Source organism: Dendrobates tinctorius, unplaced genomic scaffold (genome assembly GCF_039654945.1).
Source record: "Dendrobates tinctorius isolate UK_male_01 unplaced genomic scaffold, ASM3965494v1 ptg000121l, whole genome shotgun sequence".
Lineage (NCBI taxonomy): Eukaryota > Metazoa > Chordata > Amphibia > Anura > Dendrobatidae > Dendrobates > Dendrobates tinctorius.
In genome coordinates, this window is record NW_027361789.1 from 381,932 (window position 1) to 400,652 (window position 18,721).

The 18,721-nt window shown below is 46.2% G+C and overlaps 1 protein-coding gene across 1 annotated transcript in view; it reads right to left on the minus strand.

Moving 5' to 3' along the window:
* The window catches only part of LOC141046816 (uncharacterized), a 35,329-nt gene that overhangs the window by 11,385 nt on the left and 5,223 nt on the right, over positions 1-18,721 (minus strand). The window contains exon 2 of the mRNA XM_073541438.1: positions 6,219-6,337. Coding sequence (XP_073397539.1) covers positions 6,219-6,337 — 119 coding nt within the window. The remainder of the gene's footprint in view (positions 1-6,218; positions 6,338-18,721) is intronic.

Here is an 18,721-nt window from a genome sequence, read left to right on the forward strand (position 1 = left end):
TAAAGGAGCACAGCTGTATGGAAGTCATGTTGTAATTCTTTTATGCTTGTCTGTAATGCTGACTGTATAGAAGAGCTTCATCCGTCACACTGCAGCGGTCTCAAAATAGTGGCAATTTGCATCATGTGCATTACAAAGTTTATTCATCTTCAGGTTATGATACATACAGTCTTATTCTTCTTGCAGGGAGTTGTATAGACCTGTAGTACAAGACCTATTTTCAGACCTGTTGTAAGAGATTCTGGGGCTAGTGGCTCCTCCCCTATCTCTAAAGCTCGGGGCACCCCAGCTATCCCTGCTCCACGGATTATTTCTGATGGTGAAGACGCCGGGCCACAAGCCTTACTGAGCTTCTAAATCAGTCCTCCCCCACCCAGGGAAGTGGGAAGTAACCAAACTAACAGGGGAAGATGTACAGGGATAAATGAAAATACCAATCATACAAATATGCACTCACAAATTACAAAGTGGAACACAGGGAAGTAAACTGAGGAAAAAAAAGGAGAGGATGAGGATATACACAGACAAATCACCAAGCAACAGTATTTAGAACAACACTTGAAATGCTTACTATCAACCAACACCTCCCACTCCTTAACTATGCAGTATAAAACTAACATTGGCAATCCCTGCTTGTCAGAGGAGAGTATACATAGCAGAGGGGAGTGGTCAATACTGAACAGCTGAAACCATCAAAGCAGGAAAGCTTCCAAGAGCTCTCAACTGCAAAAAATAACCCCTGATTTGCTAGCAGAAACCTGCACTGTTTAATATGAAGGTGAGGTGCTTCAAATCAGTGCAGAAGTATGAGAAATCAGACACTGCAGTCTTCTGGCCTCTCTCTGTCGCAGTAAACCCTTGACACCTATAGTCTGTTAGGGGTTCAAACCATACTTCTTTATTTCTACACCTATTTTCAGATTAAGAAATATATCCTATATCATTACTCTTTCTGAGCACTACAAGGAGGCAAAGCAGCCCATCAATCTGTATGACGGATCTCAACATGATCTCTGAAATATCAGCACCACCTGCACTCCTGCATGATCACAGCAGGAGCTCAGCAATGCTAGTGACTGAGCTCCTGCTGTGACAACCAGAGGCAGTGCTAGGACTGCCCCTCGCTGTTTAACCTCCTAAATACTGCGATCAATAGCGATCGCAACATTTAGATGCTTCCGTATCGGTATAATGCATTGCAATGTATGAAAATCCCATCAAATGACTAAGTAAAAAAAAAAAAAATGTTCACCTAATTGGCATTGCTGCATCTGAAAGGACCTGATCTATAAAACTGACACACTAGCTAACCCCTTCAGTTAACACCGTACAAAAATAACAAAGCATGGCAAATTAGGCATTTCCATCATACCACTGGGAAAAAAAAAGTGGAATAAAACGCGATCAAAAAGACAAATGTAAATAAAAATGGTATGACTGAAAGCAACATCTTGTCCCATATAAAATGTTTCCAATAAAAGCGTCAACTCAATCCACAAAAAAGCAAGCCCTGACTCAGTTTTGTCATCTGTTAACAGAAATATAGGGGGCTTCCATGTTACTGGTAGCACAAAGACTCTGGAAAAGTGCTATGTCTCCTCACTTGCCAAAAGAAATTCAACTAATTCTGCACTCCCAAATCCAAATACCCCACTCCCTTCTGAGACCCACAGTGGGCCTAAGCCACATGTTTGGCATTTCTGTAGCGATGAGAGTCCGTCTAATTTTTGGGGGCATGTCTCCAAAAGCACAAGCTGGGAATAACATACTAGGCATTACAATGTACTTCACACTACAATGTACGGGCACCTCAATAACAGATGTTCACTCAGCAATATCTACTGCTGCTTGTTTCGGGAAAACACCCATGGAGTCATATCATCACTACATCTGTAGATAAATTCCCAAAGTAGTATAATTTCCAAAATGGGGTCACTTGGGGTATTCTGCTCTTTTAGCACTTATGTGCTCTGTATATGGAGTCCGCAAACTATTCTAGGAAAATCTGAGCACCAATAGGCAAAGAGCACTCCGTCCCTACAGCCATATATAGGGTATTGCCACGTTCAGCAGAAATTGTGTGACAAATTTTGATGCCATTTTAATCCATTTCCCTATGTGAAAATGTAAAATCTGGGTCTAAAACTAAGTTTTTGTGGTAAAAATTGAATAATTTTGTCTTCATTGCCCAATAGTGCAACATTCTGTGACATACCCGTGGAGCCAATATGATCATTGCACCGCTAGATTAATTCATTGAGAGGTGTAGTTTGTACATGGGTCATGGCATCCGCAAACCATAACAGTAAAATCTGCACTATAATATGGTGCTCCATCCCTTCTGAGCTTTGTACTGTGCCTCAAAAGTATTTCCTGATTAAATGTAGGGTAATGGCACAATCAGAAGAAATTGCACAACAAACTGAGAGGTCTATTTTTCCCATGAGCCCTTCTAAAAATTTTAAAATTGGGGCTAAAACAACATTTTAGCAGTAAAAATGTAATTATTCTTTCTTCACCACCCAATAGTATAAATTTCTGTGACACACATATGGTGTCATCATGCTCATTGCACCCCTCGATGAATTCATTGAGACTGGGTGTGATTTGTAAAATTACATCACTTATGGGCAATTTCTGCTGTTCTGGCACTTCAGGGGCTCTGCCAATGTGACATGGCATCCTCAAACCATTCCACGAAATCTGAACTCCAATATGGCACTTCTTCTCGTCTGAGCTTTGTACTGTGCCTCAAAAGTATTTTTCGACTACATATGGGGTATCAACGTACTCAGGAGAAATCGCACAACAAATTGTATGATGCATATTTTCTCCTGTTACCTTTGTGAAAATAAAAAATTGGGGCTGACATAACATTTTTGCAGGAAAAATGTTATTTTTTTATTTTCTCGGCTCTACGTTATAAACTTCTGTGAAACACCAGGGGTTTAAGGTGCTCACCACACAACTAGATACATTAATTGAGAGGTCTAGATTACAAAATGCGGTCACTTGTGGGAGGTTTACACTGTTTATGCACAGCAGAAACTCTCCAAATACGACATGACGTCCACTGATGATTCCAGCAAATTTTGCGTTCAAAAAGTCAGTTGGCACTTCTTCCCTTCTGAGCACAGACATGCACCCAACCAGTAGTTTTCCTTCACATATTGGATATCGCCATACTCAGGAGAAATTGCACAACAAATTGTATTGTACATTTTCTCCTGTTGCTCTTTTTAAAAAATTGTGTCTAAAATAACATTTTTGTGGGAAAAATTAGATTTTTGTATTTTCACGACTCTAATTTATAAACTTCTTTAAAGAAACTGGGATTTCAAGGTGCTCACCACATGTCTAGATACATTCCTTGAAGGATCTAATTTCCAAAAAGGGGTCACTTATGGGAGGTTTCCACTGTTTAGGCACATCACTGGCTCTCCAAACGCAACGTGGTGTCCGCTAATTATTCCAGCAAATATTGCATTTAAAAAGTCAAATTGACGCTCCTTCCCTTCCGAGCCCTGCTGTACGCCCAAACAGTAGTTTTCCTCCACATATTGGGTTTCGGCGTACTCAGGAGAAATTGCACAACAAATTGTACTGTACATTTTCTCTTGTTACCCTTGTGAAGGTAAAAAGTTTGGGGCTAAAGTAAAATTTTTGTGAAAAAAAAAATAAAATGTTTATTTTTTCCTTCCACATTCCATTAATTACTGTGAAGTACATGAAGGGTTAATAAACTTCTTGAATCTGATTTTCAGGACTTTGAGGGGTGCAGTTTTTAGAATGGTGTCACTTTTGGGTATTATCTGTCATATAGCCCACCCAAAGTCATGTGATGTGGTCCCAAAAAAATGGTTGTGTAAATTTTGTTGGAAAAATTAGAAATTATCAATTTTTAATCTTTCTAACTTCCTAACAAAAAAAAATATGCTTCAAAAATTGTGATGTTGTCAAGTAAACATGTAGAAAATGTTATTCTTTAACTGTTTTGTATGATATAACTCTGGTGTAAGGGCATAAGAATTAAAAGTTTGAAAATTGAAAAATTTTCTTCAAAGATCCGAAATTTTCACAAATAAACACACGTCATATCAAATAAATTTTACCACTATCATGAAGTACAAATTGTCACGAGTAAACATTTTCAGAATCAGTGGGATCTGTTGAAACGTTCCAGAGTTATTGCCACATAAAGTGACACAGGTCAGGTTTAAAAAATGAGTCCCGGTCATTACCCTACATAGTGGCTCGGCACTTAAGAGGTTAAGGGGAAACATGTAAATGTTTTGGAGTGGCCTAGTCAAAGTCCAGACCATAATCCAATTGAGATTCTGTGGACCGACTTGAAGCTTGCTGTTCACCAGAGGAAACCATCTAACTTGGAGGAGCTGGAGCAGCTTAGCCTTGAGGAATAGGCGAAAATCCCAAGGGAAGATGTGGAAAGCAAATAGAAACTTATCCAAAGCGACTTCCAGCTTTAATTGCTGCAAAAGGAGGCTCTACAAGGAATTAATTTAGGGGGGGTTCAGTTTTCAATTATTTTGTCCTATTTGTTGTTTGCTTCTCAATAAAAAGAAAACCAAATGTTCACAGATGTAGGCATGCATGCTGCAAACCTGATGCAAACCATAAAAAAAGCCAGTGAAATTCCAGATTGTGAGGTAGGAAAATGCGATAAATGCCAAGGGAGGGGTGTTTAAGTACTTTTGCAAGTGACTGTAGAGGAAATACAGATCCAGCAGAATGATGAAAATGGTCTTTTATTCTCATAACCAAAAATATTACTGATATATATGTATGAGGACTAAGACGAAGTGGCTTGTTTAGCTCAAGACATCCCACTTATTACTAAGCCCCAACCAGTAGTAAACCCCTGAATGGGACACTACGAGGAACATAGGCAGTATGGTGGCTCAGCGATTCTACCAAGGACAACATATACAAGGAGTTCTCCCTGGGTTTTCTCTGCTTTCCTCCCATCCCACACTCAAAAGGCATACCAATAGGGACTGTAGATTGTGAGCTCCGATGGGGTGAGTCAGAGGTCCCCAACCTTTCTGGCCTTGAGAGTCACATTCATTTATGAAAGAGGGTCGTGAGCTTCTGCCCCACTCACAGTAGTGACAACCAGAGCCTCCATTACCGGTATAATTACAATCAAAGCTTTTCCACTTAAATCACAGCAGGGCAGTTTGCCAAGCTTCAGGGTTTCCTATCTTACCCTCATTTAGATCTGCTCTTCTGTGCAGGGCTACACACAAAAGTCACCATCTGGAGATCTGCTCTTAAAGGGAATCTGTGACCCATTTTTGGTAATATCAGGTAAAGATATCACCCAATTGTGCATCCCATAAGTATTCTAGTAGTATCTTTCATAGCCCCTGACCCCCCAACCTTTGATGCAAAAATACCTTTTTAATCTGTCCTACACACTTGTTTCTTCTTATTACTGCGTTCACTTTGGGTTTCTGCGCGTGAGCATTGAAAAGGGCCCTCTCATGTGCGCAGTATGCTTTACCCAAGTGTGGAAAAAGCATAAAATTAGTATTGCGCATGCACCGGTATGTTGCATCACTTTCTATGCCCCAGGAGTCTTCCAAGGCAAGCTGTCTGCTCCTGGACACCAGAAATCTTACTGAAGCCCTGCACATTACACCGGAAGCTTCGGATAACAAACCGGTTTGTGTGTAGGGCAAGACAGGAGGGGGGGGAGAATAAGCCCCGCCCATCAGACCGGACCGCGGAGATTTGCATACACCGAAAGACAGATTAAAAAGGTATTTTTGCATCAAAGGTGGGGGGTCGGGGCTATGGAAGGTACTACTAGAATACTTATGGGACGCACAATTGTGTGATATCTTTACCTGATATCACAAAAAATGGGTGACAGATTCCCTTTAACAGCTGTTTGCTAGTGCACCAAGCTGTTAGACAGTCGTGAGCCACACATAACGAACCTGTGAGCCATATGTGGCTTCCGAGCTACAGGTTGGGGACCCCTGGGAGTGATGATGTCTATAAAGCGCTGTGGCGCAATATAAGTAAACATAATAAATAACAGCAATTTCAGCAATGCTCTTTTAAATAGAAAGAGAATAAATAATACAATCTATTACAAACATTTGAAAATAGCCTAAAAAGCACATTGGTCAACGTAGTCAAGAAAGCAACCTTACATTTGTATCATTGCAATGTGTTTTGCCCGTACTCACCTGCTGGACTTCTCCTCTGATCAAAATATCAAGCTCTGAACACAGAGAAAACATTTCCAGTGCAACTTGCTTACAACTCATCTGAACGGGCTGCAGCGGTTTCTTCACATTGACAATGACTTCAAGACAAACATAATTTGACTGTTAAGACAAAGTCATTTCATTTCCACTTATTACACACATATGACTCGTAGATAAACACATGCTTGATCCCTATGGGTGACAAATGATGCTAGAATTAGGGAATCTTTGTAAAATCTTTGACTGGTACAATGTTAGGCATCTGTGTTTCCTAATTGTGTTACAAACAATGAAACTGGGAAAGAAAGAAAGCACAATAGGGTCTTTAACTGGTAACAAAAAGGTGGCAAGGAATGGGATCCACTCACCTTATATAGTTGCTACTGTCATGGTCACGTGTGTCTGGACGCAGATGTTTCCGCAAGGCGAACCCATAACACACGTGACCCTGGAAACACCGTCTCCAGTGGGGCGCATTTAAATAATAAAACGTGCAGGTGGATACGCCGCCTCCACCTGGCGAATTTGGGAATTACACGTTATACATAAAATCTGGAAACCCCACCTCCAGTACGGCGAATTTAAATAATAAGGGGGACCTGGGAAACATCAACAATGGTGGGCCCTGCAATAGGGAATGGGGGACGTGGAGACCTCCTAAGCTCCCCTGAGCCAGTGTCCCTGCACTCCTAACGTTCCCTATGCCGGTTTCGCACCGGGCGCCGCACGCGTACCTCAACGCCCTAGCTCGCCCTGAACCTAAACCCTCACTAGGGAATAGGTCGGTGCGGAAACTAATCCCACCACTGCACTAATAACACACATGAGGGAAAGAGACAATACAGGGGAAACACCACTTAGCTTTGCTCTGTTGCGTACGCTCCTAGCAACAGAGCCCACCACCTGCGTGCATCTTCTCCTCCACCTGGATCCATCACCATAACAGGATCCTTCACCTTAGTGCAGCCTCGGAGCAGAGTCCACCACCAGTTGCAGCTGCTTAGTACCAGAGTCCCAAGGATGAGTTCAGCTTCTGACACGAAGTCAAGCATGCTTGAGTCCAGCTCAGCAGCCAAGTCCCACATGGTGAGTGCCACTCTCCATAGTCGCCACTCCACCAGTCCATGCAGACTAGAGTTGAGCGATACCGTCCGATACTTCAAAGTATCGGATCGGAATGGATCGGCCGATCTTAAAAAAAAGTATCGGTATCGCCGATTCCGATACCGGAAGTCCCATTCAAGTCTATGGGACTTCCGGTATCGGAATAAGAAAAATCCTGTTTTTCCCTTGTACAGCCTCTCTGGGGTCTGTACGGGCCTTTCGGGGGGCTGTGCCGGCCTGCCAGGGGGTCTGTGCAGGCTCCGGTGGTCTGTGCCGACCTGTCGGGGGGCTGTGCCGGCCTGCCAGGGGGGCTGTGCAGGCTCCGGTGGGCTGTGTCGGCCTGCCGGGGGGCTGTGCCGGCCTGCCGGGGGGCTGTGCAGGCTCCGGGGGGCTGTGCCGGCCTGCCGGGGGGCTGTGCAGGCTTCGGGGGTCTGTGCAGGCATCGTCCGATGGGACTACAAGTCCCATCGGGCGATGCCTGCTACCATGACAGTGATTGACACATTAGCCAATGATGGGACAGTAGTAGTCCCATCATCCGGCTAATGTGTTGAATGTAAAAAAAAAAAAAAAAAAAAAAAATTACATGCTACATACATACAACATGCATACTACATACATGCTACATTCATACTACATACATGCTACATTCATACTACATATATACTACATGCAACATACATACTACATACATACTACATGCAACATACATACTACATATATACTACATGCATGCAACATGCATACTACATATATACTACATGCTACATACATACTACATATATGCTACATACATACTACATATATACTACATGCATGCTACATACATACTACATACATACTACATATATGCTACATACATACTACATGCTACATACATACTACATATATACTACATGCATGCTACATACATACTACATGCTACATACATACTACATATATACTACATACATACCACATACATACTACATATATACTACATACATACTACATACATACTACATGCTACATACATACTACATATATACTACATGCATGCTACATACATACTACATGCTACATACATACTACATATATACTACATACATACTACATACATACTACATGCTACATACATACTACATATATACTACATGCATACCACATACATACTACATACATGCTACATACATACTACATATATACTACATACATACTACATACATACTACATGCATGCTACATACATACTACATGCTACATACATACTACATATATACTACATGCATGCTACATACATACTACATGCTACATACATACTACATATATACTACATGCATGCTACATACATACTGCATGCTACATGCATGCTACATACATGCTACATACATACCACATATATACTACATACATACTACATACAATACATTCATACAATACATACATAGACATACAGTACATATAACATAGAGTAACATACTTACCAATACTTGTCACATTGTTCCCCGAAGCCATTGTCTTTTACGGAATAAATATTAACATAACAAACCACAAAAATACTCACCCACGATCCGAAGCAGTCCACGAGTGTGTCCCACGACGATCTTGGGTAGAGAACTGCAGCATCAGCTGTTGCTGCCGTTCTCTACGGGCTGCAGGAATCCAATGACGGAAGGTAGGTATCCTTCCGCACTGTATTCCTCCGCCACTTAAAAAAAAAAAAAAGTCCCTAGTCTCACTTTATGCCATTGTGTGCAGCCATTGTGTGCAGCCATTGTGTGCAGCTGATGCTGCAGTTCTCTACCCAAGATCGTCGTGGGACACACTCGTGGACTGCTTCGGATCGTGGGTGAGTATTTTTGTGGTTTGTTATGTTAATATTTATTCCGTAAAAGACAATGGCTTCGGGGAACAATGTGACAAGTATTGGTAAGTATGTTACTCTATGTTATATGTACTGTATGTCTATGTATGTATTGTATGAATGTATTGTATGTAGTATGTATGTAGTATATATGTGGTATGTATGTAGCATGTAGTATGTATGTAGTATGTATGTAGCATGCATGTAGCATGCAGTATGTATGTAGCATGCATGTAGTATATATGTAGTATGTATGTAGCATGTAGTATGTATGTAGCATGCATGTAGTATATATGTAGTATGTATGTAGCATGTAGTATGTATGTAGTATGTATGTAGTATATATGTAGTATGTATGTAGCATGTAGTATGTATGTAGCATGCATGTAGTATGCATGTAGCATGTAGTATGTATGTAGCATGCATGTAGCATGTAGTATGTATGTAGCATGCATGTAGTATGTATGTAGTATGTATGTAGTATATATGTAGTATGTATGTAGCATGTAGTATGTATGTAGCATGCATGTAGTATATATGTAGTATGTATGTAGCATGCATGTAGTATGTATGTAGTATGTATGTAGTATATATGTAGTATGTATGTAGCATGTAGTATGTATGTAGCATGCATGTAGTATATATGTAGTATGTATGTAGCATGTAGTATGTATGTAGCATGCATGTAGTATGTATGTAGTATATATATGTTATGTATGTAGTATGTATGTAGTATATATGTGGTATGTATGTAGTATGTATGTAGTATGTATGTAGTATGTATGTAGCATGTAGTATGTATGTAGCATGCATGTAGTATGTATGTAGTATTTTTTTTTTTTTTTTTTAACATTTAACACATTAGCCGGATGATGGGACTACTACTGTCCCATCATTGGCTAATGTGTCAATCACTGTCATGGTAGCAGGCATCGCCAGATGGGACTTGTAGTCCCATCGGACGATGCTTGCACAGACCCCCGGACATCAGCACAGCCCCCCGGCAGGCCGGCACAGCCCCCCGGCAGGCCGGTACAGACCCCCACAGGGTGAACAGACCACCGGCAGGCCGGCACAGCCCCCCGGCAGGCCGGTACAGACCCCCACAGGGTGCACAGACCACCGGCAGGCCGGCACAGCCCCCCGGCAGGCCGGTACAGACCCCGGGCAGTCCACACAGCCCCCCGGCAGGCCGGCACAGCCCCCCGGCAGGCCGGCAGAGACCCCCGGAAGGCCCGAAATGACGGCGCATCATGATGCGCACACACCGCGCATCATGATGACATCAGGCTGTCAATCAACTTTGAACTTCCGATTCCGATGCCGACTTCCGATATTGAAAAAATATCGGAAGTCGGTATCGGAATTCCGATACAGCAAGTTAGTTCTCCTTCAATGGAAGTCTTCAAACAGAGGCTGGACAGACATCTGACTGGGATGATTTAGCGAATCCTGCTTTGAGCAGGGGGTTGGACCAGATGGCCCAGGAGGTCCCTTCCAACTCTACGATTCTATGATTCTATGATTCTATGAACACTAATGCAGACACTTCCCGCTGACACCATCACTGCGACCCCACCACGCCATGCCAGCCCTTCGTCCAGACACCATAGCTGAAACACGTCCCCCCTGGCTAAGCTGCGCAGGACTCCTCACCAGCTCCATCCTTCCTCCAGGCTCTCCCCCAGAGTGAAAACAATCTCACAATATCACAGGCAGTGATTGCACACCCCTAGCACACCTTTATAGGGTGTCACACCTGATACATAATTACGTGCACAAAAACCTAAAGTGCAATACCACTAACCACCACCGGGGACAGTCAAGACACCTTGGAACTTTCCAAAGTAAGGCTACTTTCACACATCAGGTTTTCGGCGTCAGGCGCGATCCGGCGTCGTGCCGGAACGCCGGATCCGGCAAATGTTTCGTAAAACCGGATGTGACGGATCCGGTTTTCTGCCGGATCCGTCTTTTTCTTGACAGACAAAACCGGATCCGTCTCATCCGGTTCATCCGTTTTTCTATCCGTTTTTCGACGGATTACGCCGGATCCGGTTTTTAAAATTGACCCTTGTGGCCTTCCGAACGGGATTGGCTACTGGAAAACTATATATAGCATGTTCCTACAGCCCTTCTTTGACAGGTTGTAGAGGAGAAAGTGCAGGTTGGAGAGAAGAGCAAGTTACTGGCGAAGATGGATGTTGTCATTGGAAATATTTTGAAGAATTTGGCGGATTTTACAGCGGAGGCAAATCGTTTGAGGGTGATTGTTCTGGAGAAGGAGAGAGCGAGACAGCAGCGCATCAGGCATCGTAGATGACGTTTGTGGATCCACCCCATCACAGCCAAGAGAATGACGCGTGGGGTCTATTCTACACTATGCATGGACCTTCGACGAAACCCGGATAAATTTTTTGGATATGTTAGGATGAAAATGGAGAATTTTGATTACTTGGTGGAGCGCATTGCACACCTCATAAGAAAAGCGGACACCTATTGCCGCTTCTCTGTTTCACCCGCAGAGCGTCTGATGGTGACTTTAAGGTAAGCCACATTTATTGGATATGATCGCATCAGAGCACACTTTCACTGCAATCTTGTTGGTGGTAGTTTGTATCTCCAAGTGTTATAGGTCAGTTTTGGTATGTAATGCTGTGATTTAAAACTAATTTATTGTTTTTTAATTCCCCACAGATTTCTTGCAACTGGAGAATCCCTTTTGTCACTGCATTTCCAGTACAGACTCGGGATTTCCACCATATCTGGAATTGTGAAGTACACATGCCGTGCACTGTGGGACTCCTTAGCTGAAGAGTTTTTACCAGAGCCCACAACAGAGAGGTGGATTGAAATTGCTGACAAGTTTCAACAGATATGTCAGTTTCCAAACTGCTTGGGCGCTGTGGACGGGAAACATATCCGCATTGTAAAGCCAGCTGGATCGGGATCGGAATATTTCAATTACAAGAAATATTTTTCAATTGTCCTCATGGCCATCGCTGACGCGGAATACAAATTTATTGCGGTTGATATTGGGGCCTATGGCCGCTCCAATGACTCTCAAGTTTTCAAACTGTCTGCCATGGGGCGTAAACTGTATGGAAACACCTTCCAGTTCCCACCACCTAGATCGCTGCCGCAAACATCTGGTCCACCTATGCCATTTGTCTGTGTAGGGGATGAAGCCTTCCAGCTGTCAGAACACCTTTTGAAACCGTACTCTAGCAGAGGATTGACAAGACCAAAACACATTTTTAATTACCGCCTCACAAGAGCAAGAAGAATGGTTGAATGTACCTTTGGTATTCTGACAGCCAAATGGCGGATCCTATTGACTGCGATCAACCTCAAGACAGAAACTGTGGACGAGGTGATCAAAGCGTGCATGGTACTCCACAATTTTGTTATCTGCAAGGAACCCATTTCCATTGAGGACACCTCTGAAGAAACCACCTTGCAAGATTACCATGACATTACCACTAGAAGTTCTGTGACGGTTTCAGTAATGAGGGACAATTTTGCACTATACTTTATGTCACCTCAAGGCAGAGTACACTGGCAGGATGACAGAGTGTGAAAGATTTGTGCCCAACCAAACTTGTGTACCTTCTGTACCAACAGTATATACCTTTGCCAACCAAAGTTGGCTATCTTGTCATGGTCTCTATTTTTAGCTTTAGGCCACAGGTGTGTACCTGGTTGTGTTTTATGCAAAGTATTTCACCTTTTAACAAAAGTTGTGTACATTGTTAGGAAATCACCAACAATAAACACAACTTTTTATTTGAAATACTTTGCTTCAAACACAACCAGGAACACAACTGTGGCAAAAAGCTAAAATTTACCCACAGTTATATACCTAGTTTTGAATACCATTTCACCTTTTAAATACCCTGTATTTAACATTTTTCGCCGCAGAAAGAAATGACAGACAACCAGTGTAAAATAATTTAACTTTTATTGAAAAATGTTTTTTTTAGTAAACTTTTTTAAAATTTTAATAAACTTGTTTAATAAAACTTTGAAACTATAAAACTGAAACCATAAAACTGGTCATTTTTATTTAAATACACACATTATAAATCTGTGTAGTGTGTGGTGGAAATACTGCTGTAGGGGCTGCGGGACACTTCGACACTGGGAGTGTGGAGAGAGGACTGGGATCGTGGTGGGGAAGGAACAGTTAGAGGTGAAGGTGTGGAAAAAACTACAGAATGGGTGGACATGTGGGAAGCAGAAGAGGTGGTGGGTGGTGGAGTGGAGGGTTGGGCAGGGACTGTAGGAGCAGATGATGTTGATGGCAAGTTGTATGGGGAAGGAGTTTGGTACGGGGCAGGTTGCTGGAAGTGGGGAGATGTCTGGTACGGGGCAGGTTGCTGGAAGTGGGGAGATGTCTGGTACGGGCAGGTTGCTGGAAGTGGGGAGATGTCTGGTACTGGGGAGGTTGCTGGTACTGGGGAGTTTGCAGGTACTGTGGAGGTTGCTGGTACTGGGGAGGTTGCTGGTGCTGGGGAGGTGGATGGTGCTGGGGAGGTGGATGGTGCTGGGGAGGTGGATGGTGCTGGGGAGGTGGATGGTATGTAATAGGAGGGGGAGGATGGAAAGTGGCTGGAGGTGGATGGTATGTAATAGGAGGGGGAGGATGGAAAGTGGCTGGAGGGGGTGTAGATGTAATAGGAGGGGGAGGATGGAAAGTGGCTGGAGGGGGTGTAGATGTAATAGGAGGGGGAGGATGGAAAGTGGTTGGAGGGGGTGCAGGTGGAGGAACTACTGTGGTGGGAGGAGGAGGTTGGGAGGTAACTTGCTGGAGAGCAGCGTGGCATGAATGCATTACATGCATCTGCTGGGCAGGAGAGAGCGTTTCCATGCGCTCCACAACAGACCTGAAAAAGGTGTGGTTTGGCGAAGATCTTGCTTCTGAATGCATGCTTTGCAGAAGTGTCTTCACCTCCAGAATGCTGGAGTTGATCTGCTGATAGCCTGCGGAGATTTGCTCTGACAAGACTTTTAGACAGTTCTGGAAAGATGCATTCAGATGCAAGAACTCTGGCGCATAAGTCTTTTCCTGACCCCTCTGCCGCTGCCGCCCAGTACCCTCTGGTGACCATTGTTTCCCGGAGGAACTACAGGGCTTCTGCGTACTTGTACTTGCTCCTGCGTCCTCCAGATCCACTCGGGGCCCGCATCTCTTTATTGAACTTCTTCTTGAAACGATCCCTCACAGACCGCCACCGATTCACAATTCTGTTCCCTGAAACGAGAAAGGAGTGGTTAGTATACAACATCAGTGTTTCCCAAACTCCAGTCCTCATGTCCCCAGGGGTCATGTTTTCAGGATTTCCATAGTAAATAGAAATCCTGAACACATGATCCGTGGGGACCACGAGGACTGGAGTTCGGGAAACACTGGTTTACATCAAGCAACCGGTACTGTATATACTTACGCTCTGTAATCTGGGCCCGAACATCGAGGTCCTCCCAGCGGCCCACAAGGAGCGAACAGATTTCCTCCCAGAGTCGTCGGGTAACGATAAGGTCAGCGTGGCGGCGGTCAGCCATATTCCAGAGCGGCTCCCTTTCTCTGACGAGATCGATGAGGTGGTCCACATCGAGTCCTCCATCCTCACCGTCAGAGTCGGGAGCACGCTGTGAAGGCTGTTAAAGAAAAAGACAAAAATAACATAATTAGCCTCCACATAAGAAATGAAATAAAAAGTGCAAAAAAACAAAGCAAAAATATTTATACTTACACGCTGGTGACCGCCGCGTTGCTGTCGCCGACGACCCGGGGAGGCACTGCGAGGACCTCTTGGCCGAGCACCAGATTGGGAAGACTAGAGAAGAAAACAAAAAATGTTATGTCTTTGGATGTAGGCATTTGTTTGCTGTGTGTGGTCTGCAGAACATTGTTTTCTATGTGTTGTGTGTAGTGTGATGTTGTGTTTCTGCGTTTGATGCAAAAAACTTACCAATTGTGAGCCCACTCCAGGTGTCTGTCCACCCCTTCCTTCTTCTTCTGGGAGCTCCTCTTCATCTTGTGATTCCTGTTTTGAAATAAAAGGCAATGAATAGACATATATTACAGAGAAGATGGATTTTGGAAATAAAAACTTACCGTCAAACGCTGACGATGCGAGGGAGGGCTCCCAGAAGATGATGTGCTGTCTTCCTGGTGGCCACACTCCATGCCTGTGAGTGGTGTTCCAGCTGCTGCCATTGCTGCTGCTGCTGCTGCATCTATTGGGCGGCTGTTGAATAAAGAGAAACAAAGGGCCAATGAATATCTTGATATTCAATAGCCCTAGTTTGGAGGAATGGGTGATTTGATAATTACCGTCTCTCATCTGCTGCTGGCCTCCCCTCCTCAGCATGTTCTATTTGCTGCTCCATTTGGGGTGGTGGTGGTGCTGATGGTGCTGCAGTGGTCTCCTGCCTTCTCCTGCTTCGCTTGGTTGCTTTCTTGGGTGGCATGTTGGGTGTGGCTGTGGGTCCCACTGTCTTGCTTTTATATATGTCTTGTGGGCAGAGCTACTGAGCATGCTCAGACCAAAAAACCGGATCCGGCCGCCGGATCCGGCTTTCGCCGGATCCGGCGCATTGCGGCGCTCATAGGCTTTCATTGTGTGAAAAAGCCGGACGCGCCGGATCCGGCGTGTCCGGCTTTTTCGCCGGAGACAAAAAACATTACAGTAGCCGTTTTTTCCAGACGCCGGATCGCGACACATTGCCGGATCCGGCGAAAACCGGATGAAACGCATGGCCATCCGGCGCGATCCGGCGCAAATGCAAGTCAATGGGGGGGAAACCGGATCCGGCATTGCATTTCGCCGGATCCGGTTTCTGTCAAAAGCGCCGGATCGCGCCTGACGCCGAAAACCTGATGTGTGAAAGAGGCCTAAAAAAAGTTCACCCAGTGCAATATAAAACTGTCAGATCATGACAGTACCCCCTCCTTAATGAGGGGCCTCTGGACCCTCAAGACCACCCCTCATTAGGGAAACACCTACAGCGGGGACGCCCAGACCCTGAGTTCACCCCACCATTACCTGACACTTCAGGTTTATGACAAACACACCGCTGGTATAGGCAATAAAGTTCGTTTTGGAGGCACCACTCATCTCCACAGCGCCGACCTGGGGAACGAGTTTATGTATGTGCATGTTTGCTAAGAGCTGATCAGACTCCACAACACATTTCCACAAGATGTTTTTTGGTGGCACCCATACACGCTCGTTCACACACAGGTCCGGACCTGAACGTTTATTGCACACATTTGTTTGTCATAAATTTGGTGAACTCATTCTGGACTCGACAACAGAGGCGTCCCCCTGTGTCACCACACTCACACCCCCGCTATTCCCCACGGGACACCACCCTCCAACCCTCTTTACCATGAGGTCTACGCCTCCCAGGGTTGGTTAATGGTGAGGGTTGAGACTTGTCCCTACTCCCCCGCAGCGCACCTGCTGCACACACCAGGAGGAGAAGGGGACGGGAAATGGAGGAAATATACACTCGCTGGTCGCCTCCACACAACCAGGAGGGCGGCTTCTTCTCCTCTCCGTACATCCCGTACACATATGGCTCCACTCCATACACACGGCTCCACTCCGTCCACCTCGTACACGCGCGGCTCCTCTCCGTACACCTCGTACACGCGCGGCTCCGCTCCGTACACCTCGTACACGCGCGGCTCCGCTCCGTACACCTCGTACACGCGCGGCTCCGCTCCGTACACCTCGTACACGCGCGGCTCCTCTCCGTACACCTCGTACACACGGCTCCTCTCCGTACACCTCGTACACACGGCTCCTCTCCGTACACCTCGTACACACGGCTCCTCTCCGTACACCTCGTACACACACACGGCTCCGCTCCGTACATCTCGTACACACGGCTCCTCTCCGTACACCTCGTACACACGGCTCCTCTCCGTACACCTCGTACACGCGCGGCTCCTCTCCGTACACCTCGTACACGCGCGGCTCCTCTTCGTACACGCGCGGCTCCTCTCTGTACACCTCGTACACGCGCGGCTCCTCTCCGTACACCTCGTACACACGGCTCCTCTCCGTACACCTCGTACACACGGCTCCTCTCCGTACACCTCGTACACGTGCGGCTCCTCTCCGTACACCTCGTACACGTGCGGCTCCTCTCCGTACACCTCGTACACACACGGCTCCGCTCCGTACATGCGTGGCTCCGCTCCGTACACCTCATACACACGGCTCCGCTCCGTACACCTCATACACACGGCTCCGCTCCGTACACCTCATACACACGGCTCCGCTCCGTACACCTCATACACACGGCTCCACCTCGTACACACACACGGCTCCGCTCCGTACACCTCATACACACGGCTCCTCTAAGTACACCCCGTACACACACGGCTCCACCTCGTACACACACACGGCTCCGCTCCGTACATCTTGTACACACGGCTCCTCTCCGTACACCTCGTACACGCGCGGCTCCTCTCCGTACACCTCGTACACACGGCTCCTCTCTGTACACCTCGTACACACACGGCTCCGCTCCGTACATCTTGTACACACGGCTCCTCTCCATACACCTCGTACACACGGCTCCGCTCCGTACACCTCGTACACTCACGGCTCCGCTCCGTACACCTCGTACACTCACGGCTCCGCTCCGTACACCTCGTACACTCACGGCTCCGCTCCGTACACCTCGTACACACAGGGCTCCGCTCCGTACACCTCGTACACTCACGGCTCCGCTCCGTACACCTCGTACACTCACGGCTCCGCTCCGTACACCTCGTACACTCGTGAACTCATTCTGGACTCGACAACAGAGGCGTCCCCCTGTGTCACCACACTCACACCCCCGCTATTCCCCACGGGACACCACCCTCCAACCCTCTTTACCATGAGGTCTACGCCTCCCAGGGTTGGTTAATAGTGAGGGTTGAGACTTGTCCCTACTCCCCCGCAGCGCACCTGCTGCACACACCAGGAGGAGAAGGGGACGGGAAATGGAGGAAATATACACTCGCTGGTCGCCTCCACACAACCAGGAGGGCGGCTTCTTCTCCTCTCCGTACATCCCGTACACATATGGCTCCACTCCATACACACGGCTCCACTCCGTCCACCTCGTACACGCGTGGCTCCTCTCCGTACACCTCGTACACGCGCGGCTCCGCTCCGTACACCTCGTACACGCGCGGCTCCGCTCCGTACACCTCGTACACGCGCGGCTCCGCTCCGTACACCTCGTACACGCGCGGCTCCTCTCCGTACACCTCGTACACACGGCTCCTCTCCGTACACCTCGTACACACGGCTCCTCTCCGTACACCTCGTACACACGGCTCCTCTCCGTACACCTCGTACACACGGCTCCTCTCCGTACACCTCGTACACACACACGGCTCCGCTCCGTACATCTCGTACACACGGCTCCTCTCCGTACACCTCGTACACACGGCTCCTCTCCGTACACCTCGTACACGCGCGGCTCCTCTCCGTACACCTCGTACACGCGCGGCTCCTCTTCGTACA